Here is an 11,943-nt window from a genome sequence, read left to right as displayed (position 1 = left end):
AATAACTTCAAATTGATGTGGATAAGAATTATTTGTGATAGAGTGAGATAGTGGAGAAAGAGGTGGATGTTGGGGCCACAAATGAAAAATACTTGGTGTACTCCCATTTTATACTCTCACTTGTACTCCCTCTCACATGTTTTTGATGTAGACATTTTTCTGTGGACCCACATGTTGAAAATAACCAATCCAGGCTTGCCACATCAGGGAGTACAAATGAGGGAGTAGAATTTGAGAGTTCATGTAGTAGAACTTGGCCACAAATAACTCCTAAATCTCTATGATATTCATATGCAAAAAGCATTGCTGCCTGGAATTGATTATCTTTGATTTCATATATCTCATCTTATTAGATAGAATATTAGGTGATATTGTATGAATCGTGGATTGTGATTAGGGTGATTAGGTATAATTTATGACTTCGGATTGTGAATAATATATGGTCCACTCAGAATTTCTTATTGATTATTGAATTAAATAAGCTAAAAACACTTGATATTAGGCTCTCTATTTCCCGGAAGTTTGGCACTAATCATCTAATTAGTTACTCACTTACTGTGTATCACATATATTCTGGTCTCTTAATTGCCATTAGAGATAATCAAGAAAGAAGTATGTGCCCAAATTAGAGTTCACATTGTTTGACACAAGGTCAAGCCCCCTGCTTTCACTGACATAACTTATCTAATTTTTGAGATATGTTTTTCTATTTCTCCCCTTAATATTGATTTTTATATTTGGACTTGCTTCATGTATTGCTTATTTAGAACCCGCTCCTTATTATTCTTCTGTGCTTTTGGCTCAATTGTTGCAGTATAAGCCAAAGACTTGTGAACTCCAGGCTCATAAAGGTGACAGAGTTAAAGTACACTATCGGGTGAGTACAACTATTACTACTAGTACTTCTATTCTTGATATTTACACATAATAAAGAAAAAAGTCAAATTATAAAATTGAAATTTATCTGCGTGACAGACTGACAGTGAGTAATTTTTATATATTAGCATGGTGGAACCTGCACTTAAATGAGATATTTGATTTACTCCTGCAAAAATGGTTACTAAGTTTGTATTTTGAGCTGGCGTACTGTGTTTAGTTATACTGCCACTAATAAAGATCCGTCCTGTATCTGAGAAAATGAGCATTATTTGTATTTAGTAGCCTGCTTACTGCTGGTCTTTGCAGGGAAAACTTACTGATGGAACTGAATTTGATGCCAGCTATGAAAGGGGTGACCCCATTGAATTTGAGCTTGGTACTGGTCAAGTGATTAAAGGTATATTAAATATTTTAGAGGAAAATGGGAGACCTTTACTACTAGAGTAATTTTTTTGAAAATCACATTAGGACTCCCCAAGCTCAAGAGTTAACAAAAAGAATACATAATAATATCAGTCATGGAAGGTTTAAGTAATCCAAGTAATCCTAGCACCATTGAAAAATGTTAATGTTAGTCCTATACCGTTAAATTGGTCAATTTAATCTCAGAAGACTTTGTCAGTTCAACACTGTTAAGTTTGCTTATGTGTCACTAATGTGGTTGATTGACTAGGATGCCATGTCATTTAGCAAACAAAATAAATAAATCAATCAATCAAGAAGCCACCTCTAAACCACCAAGGTAGAGGCGGGGCCAAAACCTTTTTCCTCCTCTACTCATCATCTTTCTCAAACTCAGTTGCCTGCCACCCCCCTCCTAGCCCCCAAAATTTTAATTTGTAAACTTAATATTAAATTATTAGAACTGATTTAATAAAAAAAAATTATTCAAAATAAAGTTCATATTAAATTGTTAGAACTGATTTAATAAAATAAAATTATTCAAAATTAAGATCTTAATTCAAAAATTTAAACTAATTGTACAGAAAAAATAAATTATATAAATTTAACCTAAAATTATTCAAATCTTGTCCTCAATTAAACCTACTTATGATTGACGAAATAGATATCTTATACCACTGTTGCAAAAATCGGCCTAGGCGCTAGGTGCTCCTAAGCCGTGGCAATTTCCCCCCTAGGCGGCCACCTAGACGCCTAACTCGGCCAAATTCGGTCAAGTTAGATGAGTTAACTCGGCCGATTAGGCCTTGCTAATTTTTTTTTTTTCATTATATATATATACCCACACACACACGTGCAATGCTTTTTTTTAGTTAGCCGCCTAGGCCGTCTAGGCGCTAGGCGTTATTCTACCGCCCGACTAGCACCTAGCACCTACTGCAACCATGTCTTATACAATAATTCAATTTGTACTTTTTATATAATTTCAAATATAAAATAAAAGCATAATATATATTAAAAAGTATTTTTTTAATTAAAAAGTTTTGTTAACTAAAGTCAATTCATATATAAATAAATTAGAAACAATTAAATTTGATTCGTATATCAATGAATTAATTAATTAGATCTTACTTTTTAAACATTTAATGTTGAAAAAAATAGCTTAAAATGGCATAAAATGGCATGTTAAGTGGCTATTTTGTGGTACAATTATCAGTGGGGTCCACTACCGATTTGGGTCGGGTTAAAGTGGATTCGGATACTTCGTAGTGAGACGAAGAGATCGATATATTGTACGCTCAAAACGGATAATGGGTGAATGAGATATTGATTCTCAAAGTAGACCCATTTGAGTTGGAAAATGAAGGGAAAAAGTGAGCTTTTGTCCCACATTGCTTTGGAATGAAGATTTTCCCCCCTTATATACAAGAGCTCTTTTGAAGCTTGTAGAATTGTATAGCATAGAGGCTCTCTCGCGCGAGGGGGTGCAAATCAAATTCCAACTAGCAGAGCTTGAAAAAGGCTTGATTCAAGCCCGAGCTCGTGTGCGCCGGCTAGCCACTTGGTTCGGCCAGAACCGAACCGAGACCACCTACTCTCGTGTAGTGGTGCACCGAGAGCACAACTCTCGTGCAACAGAGTCCACCTACTCTCGTGTAGTGGTGCACCGAGAGCACAACTCTCGTGCAACAGAGTCCACGAGAGGTGCAAGGGCCGAAACTGGATGAGGTCGAAAGTTGGGCCCTTGCACCTACTCTCGTGTAGTGGTGCACCGAGAGCACAACTCTCGTGCAACAGAGTCCACCTACTCTCGTGTAGTGGTGCACCGAGAGCACAACTCTCGTGCAACAGAGTCCACGAGAGGTGCAAGGGCCGAAACTGGATGAGGTCGAAAGTTGAGACCGAACCCTGTACGCTAAAGGGAAACTGAACCATCGATACAAACGAGAGGTGGTAATAAGTATTTTATCACATTTATCGACGATAGCACACGATACTGCTATGTGTATTTGCTTAAGAGCAAAGACAAAGCCGTTGATAAATTCGTTCTTTATAAGAATGAAGTGGAAAACCAACTTAATCGGAGAATTAATCGGAGAATTAAGAAGGTTAGAAGCGATAGATGTGGTGAGTACGAAGCACCTATTGGTGACTTCTGTGCAAGTGTAGGTATAATACACGAGCGTACTGCACCTTACTCACCTCAATCGAACGGTGTTGCCGAACGAAAAAATCGTACATTGAAAGATATGATGAATGCGATGCTTATAAGTTCGGGCCTACCTCAAGATGCTTGGGGTGAGGCGATTTTGACAAGTAACTGCCTTATGAATAAGGTACCCCGAAAGAAGCTTGATAAGACTCCTTATGAGCTGTGGAACGGTAGGAAACCTTCCTACCAGTACCTGAAAGTGTGGGGGTGTCTTGCCAAAGTTTTGGTGCCAACACCTAAGAAAGTAAAGATAGGTCCTAAGACGGTGGACTGTATCTTTATGGGCTATGCACATAATAGTAGTGCTTATCGGTTCTTAGTACACGAGTCCAATAATCCGGATGTACACGAGAACACGATAATAGAATCAAGGAATGCATATTTTTTCGAAAATATATTTCCTTGTAGGTCCAACGAGGGACCAAGTACGTCAAAACGAACGTTTGACGAAACTATGGATAATGATAGTGGGGAATCCGAGAGAGAACCCGAGCTCGAGACGAGACGCAGTAAGCGGGCGAGAGTTGGAAAAACATTCGGTCCTGATTTTCTAACTTACTTGTTAGAGTACGATTCGGGTACTCTAACTTGTTTATTAGAAAATGAACCCGATTTTCTATCTTGTTTGATAGAGAACGAGCCTCGAACGTATGTAGAAGCCGTGACTTCTACGGAAGGACCAATGTGGAAAGAGGCTATAAAAAGTGAAGTGGATTCTATTCTACAGAATCACACTTGGGAACTGGTTGATCTCCCTCCGGGTAGTAAACCCTTAGGATCCAAGTGGGTCTTTAAAAGGAAGATGAAACCGGACGGTTCCATCGAGAAGTATAAGGCTAGGCTTGTAATCAAGGGTTACAGGCAACGCGAGGGCCTCGATTACTTCGACACGTATTCTCCCGTGACGAGAATAAATTCCATTAGGATGATACTTGCCATAGCCGCGTTGCGGAACTTGGAAGTTCATCAAATGGATGTGAAAACCGCTTTCCTAAATGGCGAATTAGATGAGGAAATCTATATGGAACAACCCGAAGGGTTCGTGGTTCCGGGCCAAGAGAGAAAAGTGTGTAAGTTGGTTAAATCGCTCTATGGTTTAAAACAAGCGCCTAAGCAGTGGCACGAGAAGTTTGACCATGCGATGTTAACTAACGGGTTTAAAATAAACGAAAGTGACAAATGTGTCTACGTTAAGGAAACGATAGACGGCTACGTCATTCTTTGTTTATATGTCGATGATATTCTCATCGTTGGTAGTAATGATCGGATGATCAAGTCTACCAAAAACATGGTAAATGCGAGATTTGACAAGAAGGATATGGGTTTGGCTGATTTAATCCTCGGGATTAGAATCATTAGGAGACCTGATGGTCTCGTGTTAAGCCAATCACATTATATTGACAAAATCCTTGAGAAATTTAACAAGGATGATAGTCAAGTGGCTAGGACACCATTTGATACAAATAATCATCTAACCAAGAACCACAGAGAAGGTATTTCACAAGTGGAATATGCTCGGGTTATTGGTAGTCTGATGTATCTTATGAGCTGTACTAGGCCGGATATTGCCTATGCGGTTAGTAAGCTCAGTAGATATACGAGTAACCCCGGTGCTATGCACTGGAAGGCAATAGTAAAGGTTATGAGATACTTGAGGTATACTCGTGATCTTGGACTGCACTACGGGAGATATCCCGCTGTACTTGAAGGGTATAGCGACGCGAATTGGATATCTGATATTAAGGACTCTAAGTCCACGAGTGGCTACGTGTTTACACTAGCCGGTGCAGCCGTTGCATGAAAATCCTCTAAGCAAACTGTGATAGCTAGATCCACGATGGAATCTGAGCTGATAGCCTTGGACAAAGGTTGTGAAGAGGCTGAATGGCTACGCCATTTTATAGAGGATATTCCTAATTGGGAAAGACCGGTACCTCCAATATGTGTGCATTGCGATAGTCAAGCCACAATCGGGAGAGTACAGAGTCATATGTATAATGGTAAGTCTAGACATGTGCGTCGTAGACATAATACCATTAGACAACTACTCACAACTGGAGTTGTCTCGATTGACTACGTAAAGTCAAAAGACAATATAGCGGATCCGCTGACCAAAGGGTTAGGAAGAGAAGTTGTGGAGAAGTTGACACGAGGAATGGGTCTAATGCCCTTGGACTGAAAAGTTCTATAGTGGATACCCAACCTAGCTGGCACCTAGGTTCAATGGGACAACTAAATTATGGAGCGGAGCGCGTCACTGTGGGGGTCTCGGACTCCCTACCACTCCTCGTTAAAATAGTGACTCCCGCAAGAGGCTAGCATGTTAATGCTTTAATGATTCTTGAGTATGCGGGATACTCGAGAAAGAATCACCTATGTTAGAGAGAAGTGAGGGTCGCTTCAAAGGAGAATTGTTGGGCACAATTCTTTAGAAACTCTCGCAGAACCAAGAACGGTGACCCACGACCAAAACGGGCATACTCATGAGAGCAAGAGCATGGTTGGGAGATTCCTGTGTGAGATATGTCATCGTCTACACAAACGGCAGTCGGTTCAAAGACATCGCGTTCTACCGTACAGCCAGTAGAGTAAACATGTCTTCACGAGGGAAGGTTCAAAGGGTATAGTGACTCCCTACCTATCCTATGCAGGAATCGACCGTTTGAACACAGTTGTTTCCGATTTCAAAATACCCCGAAAATCAATTTTTCATTCATGTGGGGGATTGTTGGAAAAAATAGCTTAAAATGGCATAAAATGGCATGTTAAGTGGCTATTTTGTGGTACAATTATCAGTGGGGTCCACTACCGATTTGGGTCGAGTTAAAGTGGATTCGGATACTTCGTAGTGAGACGAAGAGATCGATATATTGTACGCTCAAAACGGATAATGGGTGAATGAGATATTGATTCTCAAAGTAGACCCATTTGAGTTGGAAAATGAAGGGAAAAAGTGAGCTTTTGTCCCACATTGCTTTGGAATGAAGATTTTCCCCCCTTATATACAAGAGCTCTTTTGAAGCTTGTAGAATTGTATAGTATAGAGGCTCTCTCGCGCGGGGGGGTGCAAATCAAATTCCAACTAGCATAGCACAACTCTCGTGCAACAGCCACCTACTCTCGTGTAGTGGTGCACCGAGAGCACAACTCTCGTGCAACAGAGTCCACGAGAGGTGCAAGGGCCGAAACTGGATGAGGTCGAAAGTTGAGACCGAACCCTGTACGCTAACGGAAGTTCTGACTGTTGAGAGGATTAAATTCATCTGTTACGGAATTAATTGTCTATTAATTCCAATTTTGAATTCTGAATTCAATTCCCAGGTAGTGGCCTGCTGTTATAGCTGTTGGAAGGCAGCTTTAATGTCATTTTTAATTGCCATAATAAAGGCTATTGGCTCCTTCAACCCTATATAAGAGAGGGTAGAGGCAGTAGAGTTTTACACACAAAAACATAGAACACGAAAGTTCGTTTTTTCAGCTTCAAAACCTCTCTGCTTCTACTCTTTCTTGGCCTACTGTGTTCATAGCCATTGTCTTGCTCGCCGGATTCCTTGTTTGAGTGCTCAAACATTGAATCATTAGCAAGTTTTATCCTGGGAAGCCTAGGCCACAACGCTCCTAGCATCTTTGGGAGGTGGCAAATAAGGTTTTAAGGAAAGAGTGCTCACTTGACTCTTGCAAAAACCCAACACCAAACACTAGCCACTTTTCTTCATCTTTTCTTCCCTTTTTTCCAGAAAATAATAATCTTATTTTTTGATTATTATTTGTGTTTTCTACCAACAGTACCAACATTTAATCCTTAATGTTGTAAGATTATATTGCTTTGAGTTTCATCACAATGTTGAATTATATTTGTATTGCCAAATTGTGTAATATGTATTAGTGAATGCCCATCTTTTTATTAGAAAATTGTATACCTTACATGGCAAGAGTTAGTCCGGCCCCCCTAAAATTCTGGTTCCACCCTTATTCAGTTGGTCCCTTGTCAAGAGAATATGATGAGCACCCGTGTACTTTGTTTTTCAATTCATCTACTGCACGGCAAAGTAAAAGAACATCAGCTTACTAAGCTTCTAATGTGAATTTTGACTTGATGTGGTTTTTTTTATTTTTTTTATTTTTTTTATTTTAAATAATGATGTAGTCTAGTAAAGGAAATTGTTATCCTTGATTATCACTGTTTTACTAGTACGTGGATTAAATTGATAAATTTAATGGTATAGGGATTAAAATGATAATTTTGATTAGGAGCAAATACCAATTTTGGTCCCACGAGTATTAGCAAAATGACAATTTTAGTCCACATGTTTAATTCCTACCAATTTTCATCCTCGACTATTACTTTAGTACCAATTTTCATCCACGACTATTGTTTTAGTGCCAAAATTCATCACGCCAGTCACACATTTGTTTAAAACATGTCGAAATATGAAATTATTAAGGGTATTTTCGTCTTTTTAAAATTAAGATCCCAATTTGAGCATGAATAAAAAGATTTAAGCCCTAAGATCTATCGCGATTCGCAATTTTTCTCCTCAAATTAAAGTAGGATGATGAGGAGAACTGCCAATTGGGATTGATCTTAGGGCTTACATCCCTTTATTCATGCTCAAATTAGAGTCTTAAGTTGAAAATGACAAAAATACCCTTAAAATTTTTAGATTTCGACATGTCTTGGATGGTGGGGTGACCGACGTGATGAATTTTGGTACTAAAATAATAGTCGTGGATGAAAATTGGTACTAAAACAATAGTCGTGGGATGGAAATTGGTAGAAATTAAACATGTGGACCAAAACCGTCATTTTGTTAATACTCGTGGGACCAAAATTGGTATTTGCTCTTTTGATTAGCATAGCCGCATAGGGATTAATTGCATACTTAAACCAATATGGAAAAACCACTTTTGTCTATTTCCCAAACCCTTTGTGATCTTCTTTGGATCAATTTGATTTTAATATTTCTTCATACTTATGTCAAATACTCTAATAGATGTTTTATACTTTTATTACTAGTCCATGCTGTTAAAACTTGTGTTAAATATGTGATTGAACTTGAGTGGACTTTTTCTTCACTGTATTTGTCCTTCAGACAAGACACTTCTATATGTGCAAAGAGAGAAAATTTTAATTTTGGTCCACTGACTATTGGAGTTGTGTTAATTGCAACACTTGACTTTCAAAAATGTTAATTTAGTACCTTGACTATGCAATTTCTATCAATTTTGGTCACGCCCATCAAATTACCGGCCAAATCTCACCGAAAAAATTTAAGAGGTTAAATAATAAGGGTATTTTAATCATTTTACTCACCACCCCTTTCTTCTCCGATGAGCTACTCTCCAGGCGACGATTTCTTCAATTCTCCAATGAGCTTCTCTTCATTTACTCATCTTTTCATACCCACAGCACTGTCATTAGAAAATTAAAGCATATTGAGTCCGTCTAGTCAAATTATAGCCCCCACCACTTAAGCATTTTCTCGAATCGGAAGCTTGGAGTTCGAAGACAGGATTTTGAAGATGAATTTATTGCCGTCCCAGATGCCAAACGAGGAATCGGATTTGGATGATGAGGTTTTGACGTTGAGATTCAGGAAGTTAGTGAAGTTGCTAGCGTGGTAGTTCTTCGGGTGATGAATTGAGCCGCCGGTCTCGAAGGTATCCCGGCGATGGTGACCGTGGCCATGCGGCCGCTGCCGACAACATGGCGCTCAAAGATTCTTATGGAGTCGATTTTCGGGTTGGGATGGATTGGAATAGGAGCGAAGGAAATGCGCGACGGAGGAGTAGCCGACCCCACTGCCTAGTATGCATACTGTCGGCGGAGATCGCTGCGATTCGGAGGTGAAAATCAATAAAAGGAAGAAGAAGGAAAAAGCGAGAGTTCTCTTCATTTTCGTCAAGATTTCTGCTAAACGAGCAATGACAGGATCTGTTGTTACTAAACTAATTTAATTTACTCATATTTTCTTTCTCCAAAGCTCATCTTTAATTTACTCATCGTCGCCGGTGATGGAGAACCTGAGAAGAAAGAGAAAAGGAGTAAAATGATTAAATTATGCTCATTATTTGACCTATTAAATTTATCCGGTGAGATTTGGTCGGCAATTTGGCCGGCGTGACCAAAATTGATAGAAATTGCATAGTCAAGGTACTAAATTAATATTTTTGAAAGTCAAGTGTTGCAATTAACACAACTTCAATAGTCAGTGAACCAAAATTGAAATTTTCTCTGTGCAAAGAGTTCCATTTCAATGGCACCAAGATATTTTTCTTTTTATTTATATGTTCTTTTTCCTTACTGGCTTCATTGGTCAACAGGATGGGATCAAGGACTACTAGGAATGTGTGTGGGAGAGAAGAGAAAATTGAAAATACCTTCTAAACTTGGTTATGGAGATAGTGGGTCCCCACCTAAGATCCCAGGTAATAATACTACCATCATTTTCTTGGTATCCAAAATTCTTGTTTAGAAGCACAATACATTTGACCCAGGCATGCAGAGAGAGAGAGAGAGAGTGAAGAAGCATGAAGTCATCATACTTTCTTCTGTTTCTAGTATTAAATCTTTAAGAGAAAATTACCGTGTTGGTCCCTCGACTATGAGGATTTCACCAATTTGGTCCTTGACTATCAAAATTATTCAATTTGATCCTCGATTATGACATTTTTACCCGATTTGATCCTCGACTATAATATTTTTACCCGATTTGGTCTTAAAGTCAACCCAATGTGATTAAGGCATTAAATTTGAGGATATTTTTGTAATTTCACATTATGTCCTTTTTCGGCTGTTATCCCACGTTTTGCCTTCTTTGCCTTCGGACAAACAAAAAACTTCTTAGTGTAAACAGAAAACCCTAATCGCACAATCCAGTCAAAAATTTGAATAATGAGTTGAAAAATCATCTTGAATGCTTCAACATCTAAGTCTGCTACACTGGAGAAATGAGAAATGAGACTTTGACCACTGTGTAGCGGATTTAGATATTGAAGAATTCCAGATGATTTCTCAACTCATTATTCAAATTTTCGACTGGATTGTGCGATTAGGGTTTTTTGTTTGCACTAAGAAGTTTTTTGTTTGTCTGAAGGCAAAGGAAGGCAAAGCATGGGATAAACTTGGATAGCCGAAAAAGGACATAATGTGCAATTACAAAAATATTCTCAAATTTATTGCCTTAATCACACTGGTTTGACTTTAGGACCAAATCGGGTAAAAATATCATAGTCAAGGACTAAATTGAGTAATTTTGGTAGTCGAGTACCAAATTGGTAAAATCCTCATTGTCGAGGGACCAAATCGGTAATTTTCTCAAATCTTTAATAACAATGTGATGTTAACTTGGTAATCATTAACTTTGGTAGCATCATCACCATTCTTTATTAAGTACAAACTAATGTCCTTTCTTGACTGAGTAAAATCCAACAGTTTTAATATCTGAATTGGCATATGATACAAGAATCATACCATTTGTCTCAGAATTCTTTCCCTGCTTGGAAATAAATTATTGTTGGAAATGATAAGCAAGTTTAGCAGCATATTAGTGGTTTTAGGATTCTTTCCCGGGTTTTTTTTCTCATATTGCAGTTCAACTAAAATTTTATGTGTGAATACTCAGGTGGTGCAACACTTATCTTTGACACTGAGCTTGTAGCCGTGAATGGAAAGGCCTCAGCAGGAGACAAAGCTGATAAGAGTGAGCTATAATCTTACGGCGAAACACGTGAAGTTTTTATTTTGTGGTAGCTTTGATTTTTGGGTCATCGGAACATTATTAGCCAGTCCCTGAGTGGTTTTATTTGTGTTGTGTACTAAAATATTCTGATCTGCATTTTGCAACAACACACCAGTAATAACACTAATCAAATGGTCTCGAAAGTTGCCTGGATGTCCTTATTCACTCTTTCTCTTCAGTAATCAAGCGTGTTAAATTCGTGAGTCTTGAATGCAAGAAATACTTATCTGCGGGGGTAAAAATAGGTCAAGCAGAGTCGAGATTAAAAAAATTAGGCCTGGGTCTGTTACGAAAATCTAAGGTCTAGGCTGAGTTTAAGTCTGTCAGTCGTTATATCGTGGATTGCGGTGCATAATTGGTTTGTACGTAGATTTTTTGTTAAGCTCAAGCCTGGGCGTACAATTGGTCTGGCCTAGCCTGAAGCTTTTTTAAAAGCTTGTTTAATATTCATGTCATTAAAAAAGCATTAAAATAAGTCATACTTTGAGTCTGTTTATAACGTATATGTTAAGACTTTAATAAGTATATCTAAATGCTTTCAAAAAAAAAAGTATATCTAAATAATTTAAGAAATATACTTAATGCAAAACTAATACATAATTACATAAGTATATCACCACAATGCAAATATAATAATAACATTAAAATATAAAATAAAATAAAGTATTATTTTTCATAAGTATATCTAAGTCATGACTTCGCATGGTC

General features: G+C 38.1%; 1 protein-coding gene across 1 annotated transcript; it reads left to right on the top strand.

The window, feature by feature from the left end:
- Positions 1–645: 645 nt before the first annotated feature.
- Positions 646–11,374, top strand: LOC109169320 (peptidyl-prolyl cis-trans isomerase FKBP15-1-like; the record flags this gene model as incomplete). Its single annotated transcript, XM_019318193.1, has 5 exons — positions 646–685; positions 765–877; positions 1,186–1,276; positions 9,818–9,922; positions 11,119–11,374. Coding segments are annotated over 5 exons (438 nt in total), but the record flags the coding sequence as incomplete, so codon positions are not given.
- Between the last annotated feature and the right edge of the window lie 569 nt (positions 11,375–11,943).

Source organism: Ipomoea nil, unplaced genomic scaffold (assembly GCF_001879475.1).
Source record: "Ipomoea nil cultivar Tokyo-kokei standard unplaced genomic scaffold, Asagao_1.1 scaffold3314, whole genome shotgun sequence".
NCBI classification, from domain to species: Eukaryota; Viridiplantae; Streptophyta; class Magnoliopsida; order Solanales; family Convolvulaceae; genus Ipomoea; species Ipomoea nil.
The sequence above is the reverse complement of the archived record's forward strand: the minus strand, read 5'-3'. Positions and strand labels throughout refer to the sequence as shown.